Raw genomic sequence first — 16,551 nt, forward strand, 5'->3', positions numbered from 1 at the left:
GTCTATAGAGGTAAAGAAGAATAAAACTACTTTTTAAAAAAAAATAAATTATTCTAAGAGTGGAATAGTGAACAGCTTACAGGAAGAGCTTAATTTCTAGAAAGATGTTAAATGAGAATATCTCAAGATTGTGACCGCAGGAAAGTGTGACCTGGAAGGAGAATGCTGCTGCTTTCATAACTATTTCTAATGCACTGAGTGGCAGTTGGGACGACACTGACTTTTTGGCTTTAATTCATCAGTTATTTCAAGTTCCGTTGGAGAAGGAAGGACAACTCGGAGGACCAATCCTTGCACAGGAGGAGATTAAGACCATATTTGGGAGCATTCCGGATATCCTTGATGTGCATACTAAAATCAAGGCAAGGAGCAACTTCTCCCCTGCAGGGGAAGCTTTGATGCAGACTTGGAGTGTTTTCTGTGTGCTTCAGGTTGTATCTGCCTGAGAGGTGTAGATTCATCCTGGTGCTGTTACATACTATTCAGCCTGTGGGATTATGTGCAAGTCTAAAGTATGCTTTAAAATTTAATGCTTATTTATAAATACCCGGAATCTGAATATTGTGCATGTAACTAAAGTTGCCGTTCATGACCTGGCTTCTCCTTTTGCCATTTTACGTACCTCTTCCTGTAGGAGATTTTTCTACAACTGATACAAAACTGGTTAAAAGGGTGAACAGTATCAAGGGGTAGTCTGTCACAAGTGCTTGTAACATATGTGTTCAATATTAGAGCAGTAAGCAAGGACTCTTGGAAGCATGGCTGAAGTCGTGGAATTAAAAAAGCAAAACCCACAAAACCAAATCAATTTTTAATTGGTGTTTCCCTGAGCTTTAGATATGCTCATATAAGGAGGCTTCTGTCATTTGGTAGGAAAAACTAATTCCTCCTTAAATGGCTTTGAACCAATTGTCAGAAACTGCCAGCTCATAAAACTGACTTGTACTTCAACCCCTGAGGCAGCTGATGTGATATTGAGGCCTGTTTGAATTATGCTGATTAGAATTCCCTGTGAGATTCTTTCCTTGAGGCTTGCTTTATTTTACGTTTGGATCTGGATTGCAAGTGCTCTTTGAAGCCCTCTGTGGGTCTCGCAGTAGCCTATGATGCCAGTTTTCCTCAAATACCAACTCATAAAACCTTCAAGTAATGGTGTATGTATGTTTCTGTCTGCTTTTCACAGTAGGCTTTTAAAATAGAGGGACTCGCAGACTGCCTGTAACCCTGTGGTTTGGTTTCTTTTGTTGGCTGCTTTTGTTTGTTGTTTTTCCCCAGCCAGTGGGATCAAGGCTAGTTAATCACAACAGGTATCGATGTGTGCCCACTGAGACTGAGGTGGAAGTAGAGCATGAGTATCCCTGTGTTGAGTGGGAGTCACCTGCAGCATGCAGTGCATATAAAGTTGGTTAGATGTAGTGGTTGTATTTTCCTTCATGTTTGGTGTAATAAAGGTAAGATAAGTGGCTACAACAAACCTCAGTGTTCATGGTGAATCCTGCTCAATTCAAGTGAATCCTGAACCTTCAGCTGTGACCTCCTGTCCCTGTTATTGGCTGACAGTGAATAAGCTTGATCCTTATCAAGGTGATAATGGGCTTAACAGCTTGGTCTCACTTTCCTTGGCACCCTAGCGCAGCAAGTGAAGGAAATCTGCCCCAGTTCTATTTCAGTCCTATCTTATGGACTTAGGAGTCTTGCGTTAGTTGTGTGCCCTTAGAGTTGGTTCGACTGTCTTCTATGTGTGCTATCATCACTTGGGTGTGTTCTGTCTGCAGTGTTGGACACAGCAGTGTCACCTTGTGGTAGAGCTGGCTGGTGCTGATGCACTGCTTGCCTCTGCATCGATTCAAAACTGTATATTCACTAAGCCAGAGGTCTCTTGCTTTCAGCTTTTAGATTGGAAGGGCTTTAATGTGAAATTGCACGGTTTTTAGGATTGCCTGTTTTGTTAGCATGGAAACAAACAACTAATTGCTTGGCAGAACACTGCCCCCATCTTGCGGCTTTATGCAGTTCATGTTCATCTAATTTTCTTCCCACCCATCCCTGCATGTGTTCTAGGAAGACCTGGAAGATCTTATGATGAACTGGACTGAAAGCAAAAGTATTGGTGATATCATTCTTAAATATGTAAGTTTCAGTTTCTTCTTTTATGCATTAGAGACATTATGAGCTATTATCTTGCCTTACAAGCAATTAATTTGTAGGAGCAAATTTAACTGTGTAGCAAACACAACTAAAACACTACCGACTTGTATCACTGTATTTTCTGTTTAGACTTTTCAGTTGAGTTAGATGGCCTATTTTGGATAGGTAATCCATGTCAAATTTCAGTATATATGTCTGCCCACTTGTATGAGGGGGTAGATCTCCAAACGGATATGGTTTGAGAACTGTAATTTGCAATGCTACATACATGCTTTTTACTCAGATGTTAAAAGGGGGTCTTTCTGTTACCCCTCTGATCAATAGAAAAAACTAGGAAGCATGGAAACATGTTTCATGGAAACATCTTGTGTTTGTTCCTTCAAGACTTGAAAGTGTGAGTAAGGACTCATAGTTTTTCCAAGTACAGAATGTGTAGAACAGGAAAGATAAGTCTGGGACTTATGCAAAGCCTAATGCAGTGCATTTGAACATAAGTAGTCTGATGGGTATCTCGTGCTTTTGCTGATCTGATTCTTTTGAAGCAAATAACGTTTGGCATTCAGAAGTTTTCAGTCTAAGGTATTGCTTCTGGTGGTTTAGTGACTTTTAAAGACGATTGCAGTAACTGAAGAAAATGCCTGAAATTTCCAAAGTTCTTGCCAAAAGCATCTTGCCAGGTGACAATCTGCCTTCTACTTGAGCTGCTGAGCAGCTTCTAAGATTGTCACGTGTGTACTTGATGTTTCTGAGAGCAGTTTGCATTTAATCAGCAGGACTGAATCTTGGGCATCTGGCATACAAAGCACCCCCAACTCTTAACTCATTCTATGAACATACATGGGTTTACAACACGTTTTTCATTATTCTTCATTGAAATGTGCCTTTGAGTAGCTTTGTACGGCTTGGGGCATATGAACATATGTACGAAGCAGAGCTGTAACAGTTGTTTCTTTCAGTCAAAAGACTTGTTGAAGACATACCCTCCGTTTGTGAATTTCTTTGAAATGAGCAAGGAGACTATTACGAGATGTGAAAAACAGAAGCCAAGGTTTCATGCCTTCCTGAAGGTAAGTGTCTGCAGAACTAAGTCTTTGAGCAATACTTGGAGGCTATTACCAAGTAAACTACTTAATGCAGTAGATTGAAGAATGTGAAATTTTGGAAGCTTGGAGGAATGGGAGTATCTCTTGATGACACAGAAATAAGAAGGATTTGAACTTCAATCCCTCAGGCTCCTTGTAAGACTCTCATAAGAGGTCCAAGTTGTTCCTCTGTTATACAGCTTTCAAGGTAGTTTGATTATAAATGTTTGTCGCTGGAAAAGGTGTGTTCCCTTCATCCAAATGTGCCTTCTCTTTTCTGTAAAGATGACTAGAGCTGCTTCTTTTTACTGGTCCTCTGCCTTGTGTTTTAAAGACTTGTATTTCTGACATAGCTTTTAGCTCTTGGCAGCTGTGAGGTTTCAGGGAGGTAGAATCTCTTAATGTTCTTGTGACTAATGAATAGGAGCATAACAGTGGAGATCCAACAGGAGGATGATCTTCAAAGAGTTCTCTGAAGATGAGTCTTAAGACTTTCGAGCTGTTCTGCTAAAGGCATATAGTTGATTAATAGTGCAGTGTAGCTTTAACTCCTATATCCAAGGAACGTTTCTCATGTAGTGGAGTAATCACACAGACGTATTTCAGCTCATGTTTTCTGAGGTAGTAGGAATTATATCCAAGTATTAACGTTCAAATGGTAGGAAAAAGAATAGAGAATGTGTTGGCCCCTGTCCCACTCTGCATTAGAGCATCTGAAACAATGACTGAGAGGTTGATAATATGGAAAACTTAAAACTAGACATTCTGAGAACATAAATCATGTGATATAAATACTGCACAGGTTTGAATATAATGTGTTTTAGCATGATCTGTTAATGACTGAATATCTGCGGTGAACAATTCTTAAACTGCAAAGTTGGTTTCAACGAAGTCAATTTTTTCCCCTAACGGGATATTTTTGTGTTTTAAAAAAAAAAAAAAATCCAACAAAAACGTCCTCCACAAAACCCAGAATCAAACCAAAACCCAACAAGTATGAAAAGCTGAGAATTATTTTCTTTCTCTTCTTTCTTTTCCTTAGATAAACCAAGCTAAACCTGAATGTGGCCGCCAAAGCCTAGCTGAGCTGCTTATCCGCCCTGTTCAAAGGCTGCCTAGTGTTGCTCTGTTACTGAATGGTAATCTAGATGTGTTTTTCTAATTAGTTTATCTGTAAAGGTGTTAAAACCAAGATAATGTCTGCTTTCTGTCATAATTAGCAACAGCTTTTCTCATATGAAACAAGCCTGATTCTAGGAGTTACCCATGCTTAGTGACAGTCAGCAAGACCAATTACTGAAGAAAGCAGACTTTTGGCTAAATTTCACTTGTTCATATATTTGCCTGCAGGATACAAGTAGAGGAAAAATTTGCCCTGACAACAGTTTTGTCTCTTCATATACAAATATATTTGATATTCAAATGCAGCTACCATAAACTAGAGAGCAATTCATATTGACAAGACTTATAGCTTCGTGTGTTCCCCTTGGTACTAACCACTTGCAGTAATAATCATGATGTTAATAAAAAAACCCCACACCACCATCCTTTGCTTCAGTTAGAAGGTGACTTCTGTTAACAGAAGTAGCATGTGGTCTTGTTGGTTTTTAAATAGTTGGAGGGTTTAGATTTGTATTGTAGGTATTTTTTTTTTTTCTTAATGACACACCCAGACTATTGCTGCTCACCTACTTCCCCTCTTAATTAAGACTCTTTGGATTCCAGGGTAGCTGTGATTTCTTCAGTCATCTGAGAATCATAGAGTCATTTAGACTGGAAAAGACCTTTTAAGATCGAGTGTGGCCATTAACCTCGTGTCCTGGTTTGAGCTGGGTGCCAGATCTACTGCTAACCTATGTCCCTAAGTGTTACATCTACACATATTTTAAATAACTCCAGGGATGGTGACTTGACCATTTGCCTGGGCAGCCTGTTCCAATGCTTGACAACCCTTGCAATGAAATTTTTTTTCCTAATATCCCATCTAAAATCTTAACTTACACTTTAAATATGAATTTTTCCTGTTTCTTTTCAGGCATTTGTAGTATGTATGGCTTTTTAATTTTTTTTTTTTTTAATGGTAGATATTAAGAAGCATACAGCAGAAGAGAACCCGGACGATTTGTATTGTAGGTATTTTTTTTTTTTCTTAATGACACACCCAGACTATTGCTGCTCACCTACTTCCCCTCTTAATTAAGACTCTTTGGATTCCAGGGTAGCTGTGATTTCTTCAGTCATCTGAGAATCATAGAGTCATTTAGACTGGAAAAGACCTTTTAAGATCGAGTGTGGCCATTAACCTCGTGTCCTGGTTTGAGCTGGGTGCCAGATCTACTGCTAACCTATGTCCCTAAGTGTTACATCTACACATATTTTAAATAACTCCAGGGATGGTGACTTGACCATTTGCCTGGGCAGCCTGTTCCAATGCTTGACAACCCTTGCAATGAAATTTTTTTTCCTAATATCCCATCTAAAATCTTAACTTACACTTTAAATATGAATTTTTCCTGTTTCTTTTCAGGCATTTGTAGTATGTATGGCTTTTTAATTTTTTTTTTTTTTAATGGTAGATATTAAGAAGCATACAGCAGAAGAGAACCCGGACAAAGTAACTCTAGAGAGAGCTATTGAATCATTAAAGGAAGTGATGACGTAAGTGATTATTTTATGAAACGTGCTCTCATACATCTAGATAATTTTGTTCCTTCTAAATTGCTCTTAGTGTGGTGTTGCCATAACTGCAGTCTCCAGGTAAGGATACATAATTGTGCACGTTATTCAGTCTATTTTTGCCCGCTGTTGCCGCTTTGTGCCACATTGTGCCAGAGCTGTTGGAGTCTGTGTGAGGCTGAACCTCCGGAGTCCTCTGGTCTGTCCTAAATCTTCATTTCTATTGGTTCCCTTCAGAGTGGAAGAAATGTGTGGGGTTTTTTGTCTTAATCTTACTTTTTTGTGTATATCCACTAAAAGGACATACTACTGGTGGAAGATTAGTCTTTCTTCTAGTCCTGTGTTAGTTGTTCTTGGGCCCTTCCATGAGTTTGCTTAAAGCTGAAGTGACTCCAATTGCAAGTGTAATGTATGTCTCCAGTAATGAGACCCCCTGTATTAATTGGGTAAATGTTTGTCTTATTTTAACAACTTTTAAATTGCGGTTATTCTTGTGTCTGCTTCTTGGTGAGCTGCAGTCCTGCCGTGAGGGTATAAAACAGGCTGTACAGAACTGCATTGGGCTGGTCTCTAGTGCAAAATCTAACTGGGCAGGGGAGTTAAAAATTAACTGATTGGTGTGTCACTACTGATAATGTGACAAGAATATTGTTCCAGGTGTGAAGTTTTGTATGCACGTAGCTTCTGGTATTTGTATACTTCAGTGAGCAAGTGTGGTTGGGTTTTTTTGCATTTTCCAGCGCTGCTGTGTAAACTATACCTCTCAATGTTTAGCTTTATCTGTATATGCCTTAAAAACAATGTATTCATTTACTGTTGCTTGATATTGAAGATAAATATAATGTGCTTCCTTCAGACACATTAATGAAGACAAAAGAAAGACGGAGGCGCAAAGGCAGTTCTTCGATGTTGTCTATGAAGTTGATGGATGTCCGGTAAGAAATTGCTCTGAAGCTGCGTACCTGTCCAATGCTGTGTGCTAGTTTGCTCCCTTTGCAGAAGTATGTGAGGTTAAAATGTGCTGGTGCTGGTTTAAACAGATTTCCAGTGTTAAGTTGTAAGCAAGCAGTAATCCAGCCCTTGAACTAAATGCTTAATGAGCTTTTTGCTTCTGTCACTTAGGCCAATCTCTTGTCCTCTCACCGAAGCTTAGTTCAGCGTTTGGAAACGGTTGCGCTTGGTGATGACCTCTGTGACAGGGGAGAGCAGGTCACACTTTTTCTGTTCAATGATTGCCTAGAGGTAAGAAGACTATATAAGTACATCTGAACTGAATTGTAAAAGACTTAACACTACATATGAACATAAACAAGTAAAATATCAAAACTTCAAAGCAAAATTCTAAGGTGTGGCAAGCTGATAGCTCAGCAAATGCTGATGTTGCCCTTCAGTTAGCTGTTTTGTAAGCCAACAGAAGTATCTGGCACTTATGGATGGTCGAGAGATGTGAATGTAGCCTTTAATGTCATGCAGCCAAATCAAAAATATGGAAGCAGCTTAATATGTTAAGAAATACATGTTTATCTGAATAGAGCTTTAAGTAGTACCACTGGATGAAGAAGTGCTGAAGTTCCTGCTCAGCAGGATATTTGTCCTTTTAAAGTTTAGTCATATTTAATGTGAATAAATAGTGGCCCTCTAAGGTAGGTTTGTAGCTTAGGCTACAGAAAGAAAATTCATATATTAAATGCCTAACAGTATATTAGGAAGAACTAACTGAGTTTTGGAGACTTGTGTGGAGAAACTGAGACTGTGAAGGATGCTTTATGAAAATATTTGTAACTGTTTACAGCAGTAAAGAACATGGTCTTCATAGAAGACCAACTCTAAAGTAAAATAATCCAAAATTAGTGCTGTCTTAAGCAGCACTTAGAGACAAAAGCCTCTTGTTGTGACTAGTGGTGAACTCTCCCTGGGAGTGAAGTTGATTCAGCTTCATCACTTCTTGGAAAGGAAAGGAAAAATGAAAACACTTAATAAAGCTTCTTGGCTTCTCTCTCTTGTACGAGATACATGTTTTTAAAGGCAACTAAAACCATTTTATTTGTTTTTAGTTACTCATGTGTTAATGTAAAGTAAAAACTGACTGACCAACCTCCACCACCAACTCACTCGATGGCTGCGTGCACGCAGCCAACAGCAACTGATATTTCTAGGACATAACACACCACAGCCTAAGTTGGTTCGTCCATTTAGATGTCTTTTTTTTTTGTTCAAATCTAGAACACCTTGTGGCAGATTTCAGATAACTCTTGTTTGTTATGCAGGATAGAAGTGAGGTCTGTTATGTAAAATTACTTCCCCTTTTGATTGTTTTGGTTTTTTTTTTTTAGATTTTATTTTTGAGGTGAGTGTATTGATGCTAAATAGCAAGTGTTGCTCAGCCACTTGAGCTGTAGACAGTGAATGGTGAGATAAGTGAGTTCCTTAAAGATTTCTTTGGTAGAGTAAATAAAGTAAAATACCCCTTAGAGTATTCTTCTGTAGCAAGGCCTCTGTGCCTTTCTGTAAACTAGAAGGTAAAAGAATTCAAAGAAACAAAACGGTGGCAATAGAACTTTTAACTTTAACCTCTTTCTATTTAACTGCAGATTGCAAGGAAGCGGCATAAAGTTATTGGTGCTTTCAAGAGCCCTCATGGCCACACAAGGCCTCCTGCATCTCTCAAGCATGTTGTTCTCATGCCTCTTTCCCAGATCAAGAAAGTCCTGGACATCAGAGAGACAGAAGGTCTGTATGTTTTGCAGTCTGTGATGGCTAATGAGAACTGTGGTTCAGAGTATAAAGAATGAAGGTCTGCTGTCGTGGGATAGAGTGTTAGGTATGTGATTTTAGTATAAGGTTCTGAGCTTGAGAATGTCTTAAATTGACACCTGGCTTTTCCAGAATCGGTGCAGGATGCTGAATTTGGCAGAGGTACTAGGCGGCATTAGCATAAGCCAACCAAATGGCAGAGCAAGTTAAACAGAGCAGTACTTTTGACAGCTCTGGATTTACAAAACAAAAACAAACTTCAGTCTAGATCGTTAGACTGCCCAGAGACAAATGCTGTTGCTGTGAAACCAAATCTTCATTTAACTGGTGATGCTGATTCTCAGGAGGAGCTGTGCTTAGCATCTTAAAAGAAGGATTTAGATGACTTAATTTCTGTGGCTGCTTTGCCATACTGAGACTGTAGGAGGTTCACGGAAGTAATGTGTTGCTGCAGCAGCAGAACTTGTTCTGCAATGCTGGCTCAACTTCAGTACTGACGTCCTGAGAAGTCCAGTCAGACTAGTTTCTCGATTTGTGTCATGGAAAGGTGGTTTGATATCGCTGTAGGTGATGGCATGCATGTTGTATTTGTTCTGCTTTACGTTGGCTGAAGCATCTGGATGTAGAAACCAGACAGAGAATAGCAGTGGCGAAGAGGGTAGGTGGTAAATGTGATGCCTCCCTGCTTTCTTAAAAGGTACTTTAGGGATTTTCTTTTAAGAATTCTCTTTGAATTACTGGGCAACACCTAAGTTTACTTTGGGATGTGGCTGATGGGAGCCATTTGTAAGAATGCCATTTGATACTTGCTGAGAACTTTGTGCAAATCTTGGCAGAGAGGACAGCTACACTCTCCTGTATACACTGTTGTTACAGAACTGCTTGTCCAGTGCTGCTTTTCTGAATTGATGAGCTGTGGGGTTTTTTTTCTTAACTGTTTAGTGTGCTTCAGCTGTGTCTGCTGTAAAGGAGTATCAGCAATGCATTAATTTTCTGCTAGCAAGTGAGCAATCTTTGTCAAGTTGAAACAGTAAAACCATTGTAACTTGACTATTTTATGTTATGTGTAGTACTGACGTCTTTGTTGCTTTTTCCTGCTTTATAAAATAGGGTAAATGTTTTCCTTGTTCTCTGTTGATAAAGAAATGATCTGTCCAATATCTAATGAGTCAGAGAATGAAGTGATGTTTACTGCTATATCCAGTAAAGACTGACTAGCCTGTAGACAGTAGTATGCAGATTATTTGGTGAATGAACTGTTGCATGAACAGCTGATTGCAGTCTCCTGATGAAGGATGTAGACAGAACTTGGTGCTCTTGCAAGTGATATATCAGCTAGCACGTAAATCAAGATAAAATCTTTGCACCAAATCATGTCTCTAGCTCCTGGCAGTAAGAAGGTTAACTCTTCTGAAGATTCCCTCCTGAATTATATGAAAAATTATTCTCTGTCTTAACTCCTTGCCTCTTCTTTTATGAACTGCAGATTGCCATAAAGCTTTTGCTTTAGTTGTGCGGCCACCTACAGAACTCAACAACAAGCTACTCAGTTTCCAGATGACCACTGAAGAGCCTCCTAAAGAAGACTGGTTGAAGATGTTGTGTCGGCATGTGGCTAACACTATTTGTAAAGCAGATGCAGTAAGTACCCTGGAACCATGTTGCTGATTTGGAATTATTTCTCTCCTTTTGGCCTGAAGCTAAAGAACTTGTTAATAGTGGACATACTTGAGGTGAAGTAGAGCAGAAAACATTTGTGCTAGCGTGTCTGCGAGCAAGCGGTTAAAAGGTGGAAAAGGGAGCAGCCTGGAAGTTGGCTTCTACCAAAGCTATTAAGTACTTAAAAATCAAGAATCATGCCCTTCCCCTATCAGAAATATTAATTATAAATATTTAAACTCTGCACTGCAGATCTAAACAGAATTTTCTTCTGCTCGCTTCTTTCACAGCTATGTTTCAATTTACAGTCCCAGCATTACAAGTCTTGGCTGAACTATGTGTTAGGTTGAATTCTTTGTTCTGTACCTTACCTGCATGGGCACCAGCATGTAAGAGACATGAAGCACCCTCCCCCTACGGAGAGAAGAAGCCTGCAACCTTAAAACGAGGAAATAAAGAAAACAATGAAATGAGGCACTTGTTTAGAAGTTCTGAAAACTACTAATTTGAAGAGTCGATCCTCTCCAATTAGGGCAAAAGACTTTCAGTTAATGTTTTAATTTTGTAAGAGTGAATGCTATCAGTCATCCAAATTTTTTGGAAGTATGTGCAGTGTATGCAGGCAAAACATTTTATGTTCTGCATTGTACTCTTACTGTACAATACTTGGTTGTCTGTGTTTTTTAAGGATGTGCTTGTTTCAGGAGAGGTAGTGAACTAATCAAAGTAACATCTTAGTTATATTTTGTTTGGCTTGTCATTTAGGGACTTATTCATAAAAATTTGTCCTTGCTTTTCCTTCCTTTTTGGGTACTGAGTAGGAAAAAATACTCATTCAGAAGTGTTAATTTACTTTAATCTGTCTGTTGCCTATCTTCAGACTCTCATGTTATGTATAACACCAAGGCATAGTAAAAGGTTGAAGTTTTTTTGAATTATAAATTAAATCTTTGTGTAATAAACATATCATTCCTTCTCACCCCAGGACATCCAGACTCACATGCTGACAAATTGTAACCTACTATGCTGAATCCCATTAGTTATAATTTCTCTAACTACTACTTTGTACCGACTAGATAATACTTTTTCCTTGCTGATTTAAATGTTAGCCTGAGCGTAAGTTTAAGCACGCTTCCCTTTTCCATGTTTTACAACTGCAACATCAAGGGCGAATGAGATAGTTAACTGGGCCACATGGTGGCAGTAAAGGCTTTAACTACTCTTTTTCTTAAACACTAGGAACTGCCCTAAGGCTTGTTGTCTGGTGTCCTTTTTTCCCCAAACTTTTTTTAAGATGAACTCTTTTCTCAAACTAAAACCCTCAAACAAAAACAACAACAAAACCCCACCCAAACCACAAAAAAGTCCAAGCAAACAAAAAACCCAAACCAGCAACTTCCCACTCCATACCTGCCCCCTCCAAGTCTTCTGAGTAGCCAGCCTGAGATTGCTTTGCACTTGCTAGAGTTTGAGACATAAAAAAACCAAAAAACAACAACCCAAAGAACAAAAATTGTGGTTATTTTGAAACATCTGTTGGGCGTAAGCTGGAAATCTTGGTGTTTGACAGCTGGAGCTATCAAGATTGCAGTTCAGAGGAGTGCTAAACGTGTCAGGGAAATGAAGAGGTTTGTTCCTTGTGAAGCTCCCTGGGTGTACTTCCAAACTGCTGCCTTTACTTTGGTCAACCCTGAACTTGAAACCGAATCAAACCAACCAAATGTAAAACTACTAAAAACTACTGAGGAAGTAATTTCATAAACTGATTGCAGCAGCAGTTAATCTAATGAAATGGCAGGAAAGCAAACAGCTGCTTACTGTATAGTAAAAGTTAAATATGGAGGAATATGTCAATTAAAACCTCTAAATCTGACCTACTGGACTAGGAAATGATATTCTGACAAGTGCTGATGTTTGACCATTGTTAAGACTGTTTTTGTCTGTAGGAAAACCTCATTTATATTGCTGATCCTGAATCGGTTGAAGTAAATACTAAAGATATGGACAGTACCCTCAGCAGAGCATCCAGGGCAATAAAGAAAACATCAAAAAAGGTAAGATACCACAAAGATAGTGCTTTACAGTAAAATTCATTTTAGTCAGGGAATTGTGCTAGTATTCCTGTTCTGGGTGTTTTGTAGTAATGGTGGGGAAAACTTATTCTGAACTAAAACTCTTTAAAGTATAAGCTCCTTAAAAAAAGAAGGTGGGGAGGGTTTGAGGTTTTGACTGAGTAGTTTTGGAGTAGCTGTATGTGTTCTTAATTATTACAGTCATAAGTATTATGTAGTCATTTCTGAGTCTGTTGTGGAACTTTGTTTAATATTTTGCATTTTTAAAAATTTTACAAAAAAACCCCAACAACCAACGAAACCCAGCCCTCAGCTGTAACTGTTTTTAGCATATTGAATGGAATTTTAAAGCTGTAGGCAATTATCTAACTTCAGGTACCTTTAAAAGCAAAACAGGTGTAGAGTATGTGCTGGGTTTGGTTCTGCTAAAGTTTATGGTGTGTGAGAAGGGGTGACAGGGAGCGATGCCTCAAGGAGAGCTCTGTTCCCCAGTCTTAGCACCCCTGCAGCAGATTTCCTATATGCAAGATGATAATACTGTTTCTTAGAAAAAACTGTAGAGGCTGCTGTAGTTTGGAAACTGCTGAAGACTAAATTGAGAGTAATCTTCCAGGGGTGGAGGCCTGACTTTGTGGAAATGGGGGGATGTGGGGAAGGCGGATTGACTAGACCTTGTTTTGACATCTCCCTGAGTATCTGCTGCCCCCCTCATCTTGATATTTGGACGGAGTGAGAAGAGCAGGGATGATGGGGAGCCTTAGAAGTCAGATCACCTCGTGAGTAGGTGTGTTTGGCTCGTTTCAATCTGGCCATATTGACATTTGATACGTGTCCTACGGATGTGAAAAATTGGACAGGTAGCCTGTATTGTGGTAGCTGTTACAGCCTGATTTTTGTCAGTGTGTAATTGCTTGTCAAACTCCTCAGGTTACAAGAGCATTTTCCTTCTCAAAAACGCCAAAGAGAGCTCTTCGAAGGGCTTTAATGTCACATAGTGCAACGGAGGGAAAAAGTCCCAGCTCAGCTAACGAGAGCTATCTAGGCAGCAGACTGACTAGTACGTCATCGTTAGCGGTAAGTGGTTTGGCTGTGTAGGCCAAGTAAGTAACCTTCTTAGGATGGCAGTGATTTGAGTGTCTGGTGGTGATCTTTCTTTAACAACGCCAAGATCCACAGTGGAGAAAATTATTTTTCACTACATTCATAATGTCCTATTTTCTAAGCAAGTGTTTAACGAGAAGGTTTACTTGTGGAAAATGCAGAAGAAAACCTACTGTTGTAGGTACTAGAAACTGGGAGTGGCCTTGTACAGTTAAACTGGAAAAAAAACCCCCTCTTTTGCCAGAAATAGGTTCTGTATCTTCTCCTACATTAGGTCAAACTCGATTTCCTAGTACAGTCTAATGAAGATGACTAGATTTGGAGCATTTTTTTTTTTTCATTCATCTTTGCTTTTATTCTAATGTGTGAGTAAATGTGTGTTGAGTAAACACCTACTTTAAAGTTTGTAGTTTGTAGGACAAAAGGCCAAGAACAGGTTTTCCCATGTACCTTTCTACTACTGTCTAGAATGTCAATATGTTAATGGCCACTCAAACATACTGAATTATCTCTGTATTAAATTGTACAACATAAAGGTATCGCCCTGCTCTCCCACATGAGATAGGCACAAGAAAATTATGAATTAATGAGGGAGTATCACAGTGGACCCCTTTTGTTTCAGAGGGGAAAAAAGAATAATCTACCAGTGTGTCTTTACTTCAGTTCTCAGATTTTCCTCCTTCAGTTATGGTTGCTCCAACAATCGTTTTTGAATTCTAGTATTCTGTCTTTGATACAACACTACCTTGTTTCTCATGAAAACGCAAGTTGTGCTTTTCTGTGAGTGGCTGTGCAATACAAAAATACTTTTTTCCACAAAATGATAGGAACTTATAGTAGTGAAAACTATTTTTCTATTTCAAATTTGTCCCAGAGTTCTTGGATCTCCGAGGTAGTAAGCTGTAACTTGACAGCATATCATATGTTGTCTATGATGTTGTGTGGGTTTTTTAACCAATCTCACACACTACTGAACTTGCATAAAGCCTTTTTGGTTGAATCATAAGGTTTGAGGGGGGAAAAGGGAAGTTAAAGTTTGGATGTATGGGCTTTTTTTCATGTTTGGACTAACTGTTGAAATACTTCCTAATTATAGATTGCTCGTTCATCATCTTCATGTTACCTAAGTGGATCTGTCAAATGTGCTGTTAATGTTCATCGCTCCAATTCTGTTGGTTGGAGCTCTCAGAATTCCAGGCCTCGACCTGTGCTGTGTCCTGGCTCTTCAAACATTCATCTTTTAAATGCTGTAGAAGAAAAAACCTCTTCCAACTTGGAAAGCTTAAGTGATCATGGCTTGGACAGATCACATCCTATCCCTATTATTGCTATCACTTGTGATGATGCTGGAGATAAGAGCCAGTGTGGTGCTGAAAGATTCTCTACATCAAATCCTGACTGTTAATGCCCATCTTGCATGAAGTGAGCAAAAAAAGAAAAATAAATCTTGATTTCTCTAAACTAAGACAGCACAGTACACCTATACGGAACTGTAGAATCCACAAAGTGCTTTAAATGGTGTTGGGTTTTACTTTGGCTTGTTTTAATGGATGAGGTTGGAGTCAACACTTGTGGTTTACTTTTATTTCTGGTTCTGGGTGCAAAGTTAATTCTTTCACAAATCCTTTTGACTTGAATTTTTCTGTGTGGTTTTCAATTCATTTCTATACAATTTAATTACTTCATGTCTCAGTTCAGTCTTCCACATGGCAATGTAGCTTACTGGCCAGAGTTCTGAAGACTTTAATAACTTGGTTGTTTATCTGTAGATAAAAAAAATACCCTGCATAAAGTACTCAAGAGACTAATAAGAGCTGCTATGTAAAGAGGCGTTTAGAAATTAATTTCAAATATTGCCTATGCCTGCAAATTGAAGATGTGCTGTAAACAGGCATTAGACTTCATAGCTCAAAATATCCCTATTTTAAAGATTTTTTGGAAGCATGCAGGTGCAGCAAGCTGCTGAACTGCCATGACCTGTTTCTGTGCTGAAGAGCTTGTCTGTGCTATGAAGAGCAACGGAAGTTTGCCTATGAAAGTATCTTGAGGAGTGGTGTAAAAAGAGTATAAAACCTCAGCAGATCCAAAGAGGTTAACTTCTAGCACTAGGTATTGGTGTGTTGGTTTCACTGTAATTTCACATCTCGGAAGCAGCCTATGCTCCTACCACCAGAAAAGTCAACTTTTTGCCTAGTTTGTGCCTGTCTAGGCTCAGCTAAAGCAAATCTTAGCAAATTGTTGTGATGTCTGTTGCCTTCTGTAGCCAAGAAGGCCCGTGTTCAGTATCTGATTCGGGGCTCAAAGCTGGTAAGAATACAGAAAGTTGTAGAATCTGCAGGGAGGATTATTGTAATGTATCTTGCCTCCAATTTAGAGGGAGATTATTATTGCAAAAAGCGATGCAAGGTATATGCTAATACTTGGCTAACAGCTCTTCTTCAAAAACATGGTCTTGCATTCTGAAGCTCAAGGCTGGTAACAAGGGAGAATCTTTTCCACATTTTAAAAAATGTGCTCTACTTGTTTGGTGCTGTTTCAACTTCTGGTCAAGATCTAAAAATGCTGAATCCTCAATTTCAAAACCTGCGAATCTTAAGTATCTTCTCTACTGTTACCATCCTTCTATTACGTATCAAGGTAGAGAAATGACTACTGTGCTATTGACATTGGCCAAAAAATGCCCAAATAATGTTTCTTTTTTTTTTTTCTTCCCCAACAGGGTGTTCCTTCTCCTTCCTTGGTCAGTCTTCCCTCCTTCTTTGAAAAAAGGAGTCGCACGTTAAGTCGATCGACAACCCACTTGATATGAAGCAGGCTTAAAATACAATGTTGTATTGTAGTGACTGACGAGCAGAGGGCTGTTCAAATGACCTGTTACTGACATTACTGGTACCTTAGTCATTAGCACTTAGCCATGATTAGCAAAATGTTAGATAACACTAAGTTAATCACAGGGATTTTTAGCTGTATTGAAGCAGATTAGCTAATCAGTGGAATAAGTAACTTGGTCCTCATTTACGACACAGCATTCCCTTGCACAGATTTATCTGCTCACCAAC

At 39.0% G+C, this 16,551-nt stretch overlaps 1 protein-coding gene across 1 annotated transcript; it reads left to right on the forward strand.

Annotated features, from left to right (window-relative positions):
- Positions 1–242: 242 nt before the first annotated feature.
- Positions 243–14,897, forward strand: LOC104269789 (protein ECT2-like; the record flags this gene model as incomplete). Its single annotated transcript, XM_009877699.1, has 12 exons — positions 243–362; positions 2,062–2,130; positions 3,105–3,215; positions 4,273–4,369; positions 5,807–5,888; positions 6,763–6,841; positions 7,029–7,148; positions 8,498–8,636; positions 10,147–10,301; positions 12,266–12,373; positions 13,319–13,465; positions 14,589–14,897. Coding segments are annotated over 12 exons (1,536 nt in total), but the record flags the coding sequence as incomplete, so codon positions are not given.
- Positions 14,898–16,551: the final 1,654 nt, after the last annotated feature.

The sequence above is a fragment of the Apaloderma vittatum genome, unplaced genomic scaffold (assembly GCF_000703405.1).
Source record: "Apaloderma vittatum isolate BGI_N311 unplaced genomic scaffold, ASM70340v1 scaffold18631, whole genome shotgun sequence".
Taxonomy (NCBI): domain Eukaryota; kingdom Metazoa; phylum Chordata; class Aves; order Trogoniformes; family Trogonidae; genus Apaloderma; species Apaloderma vittatum.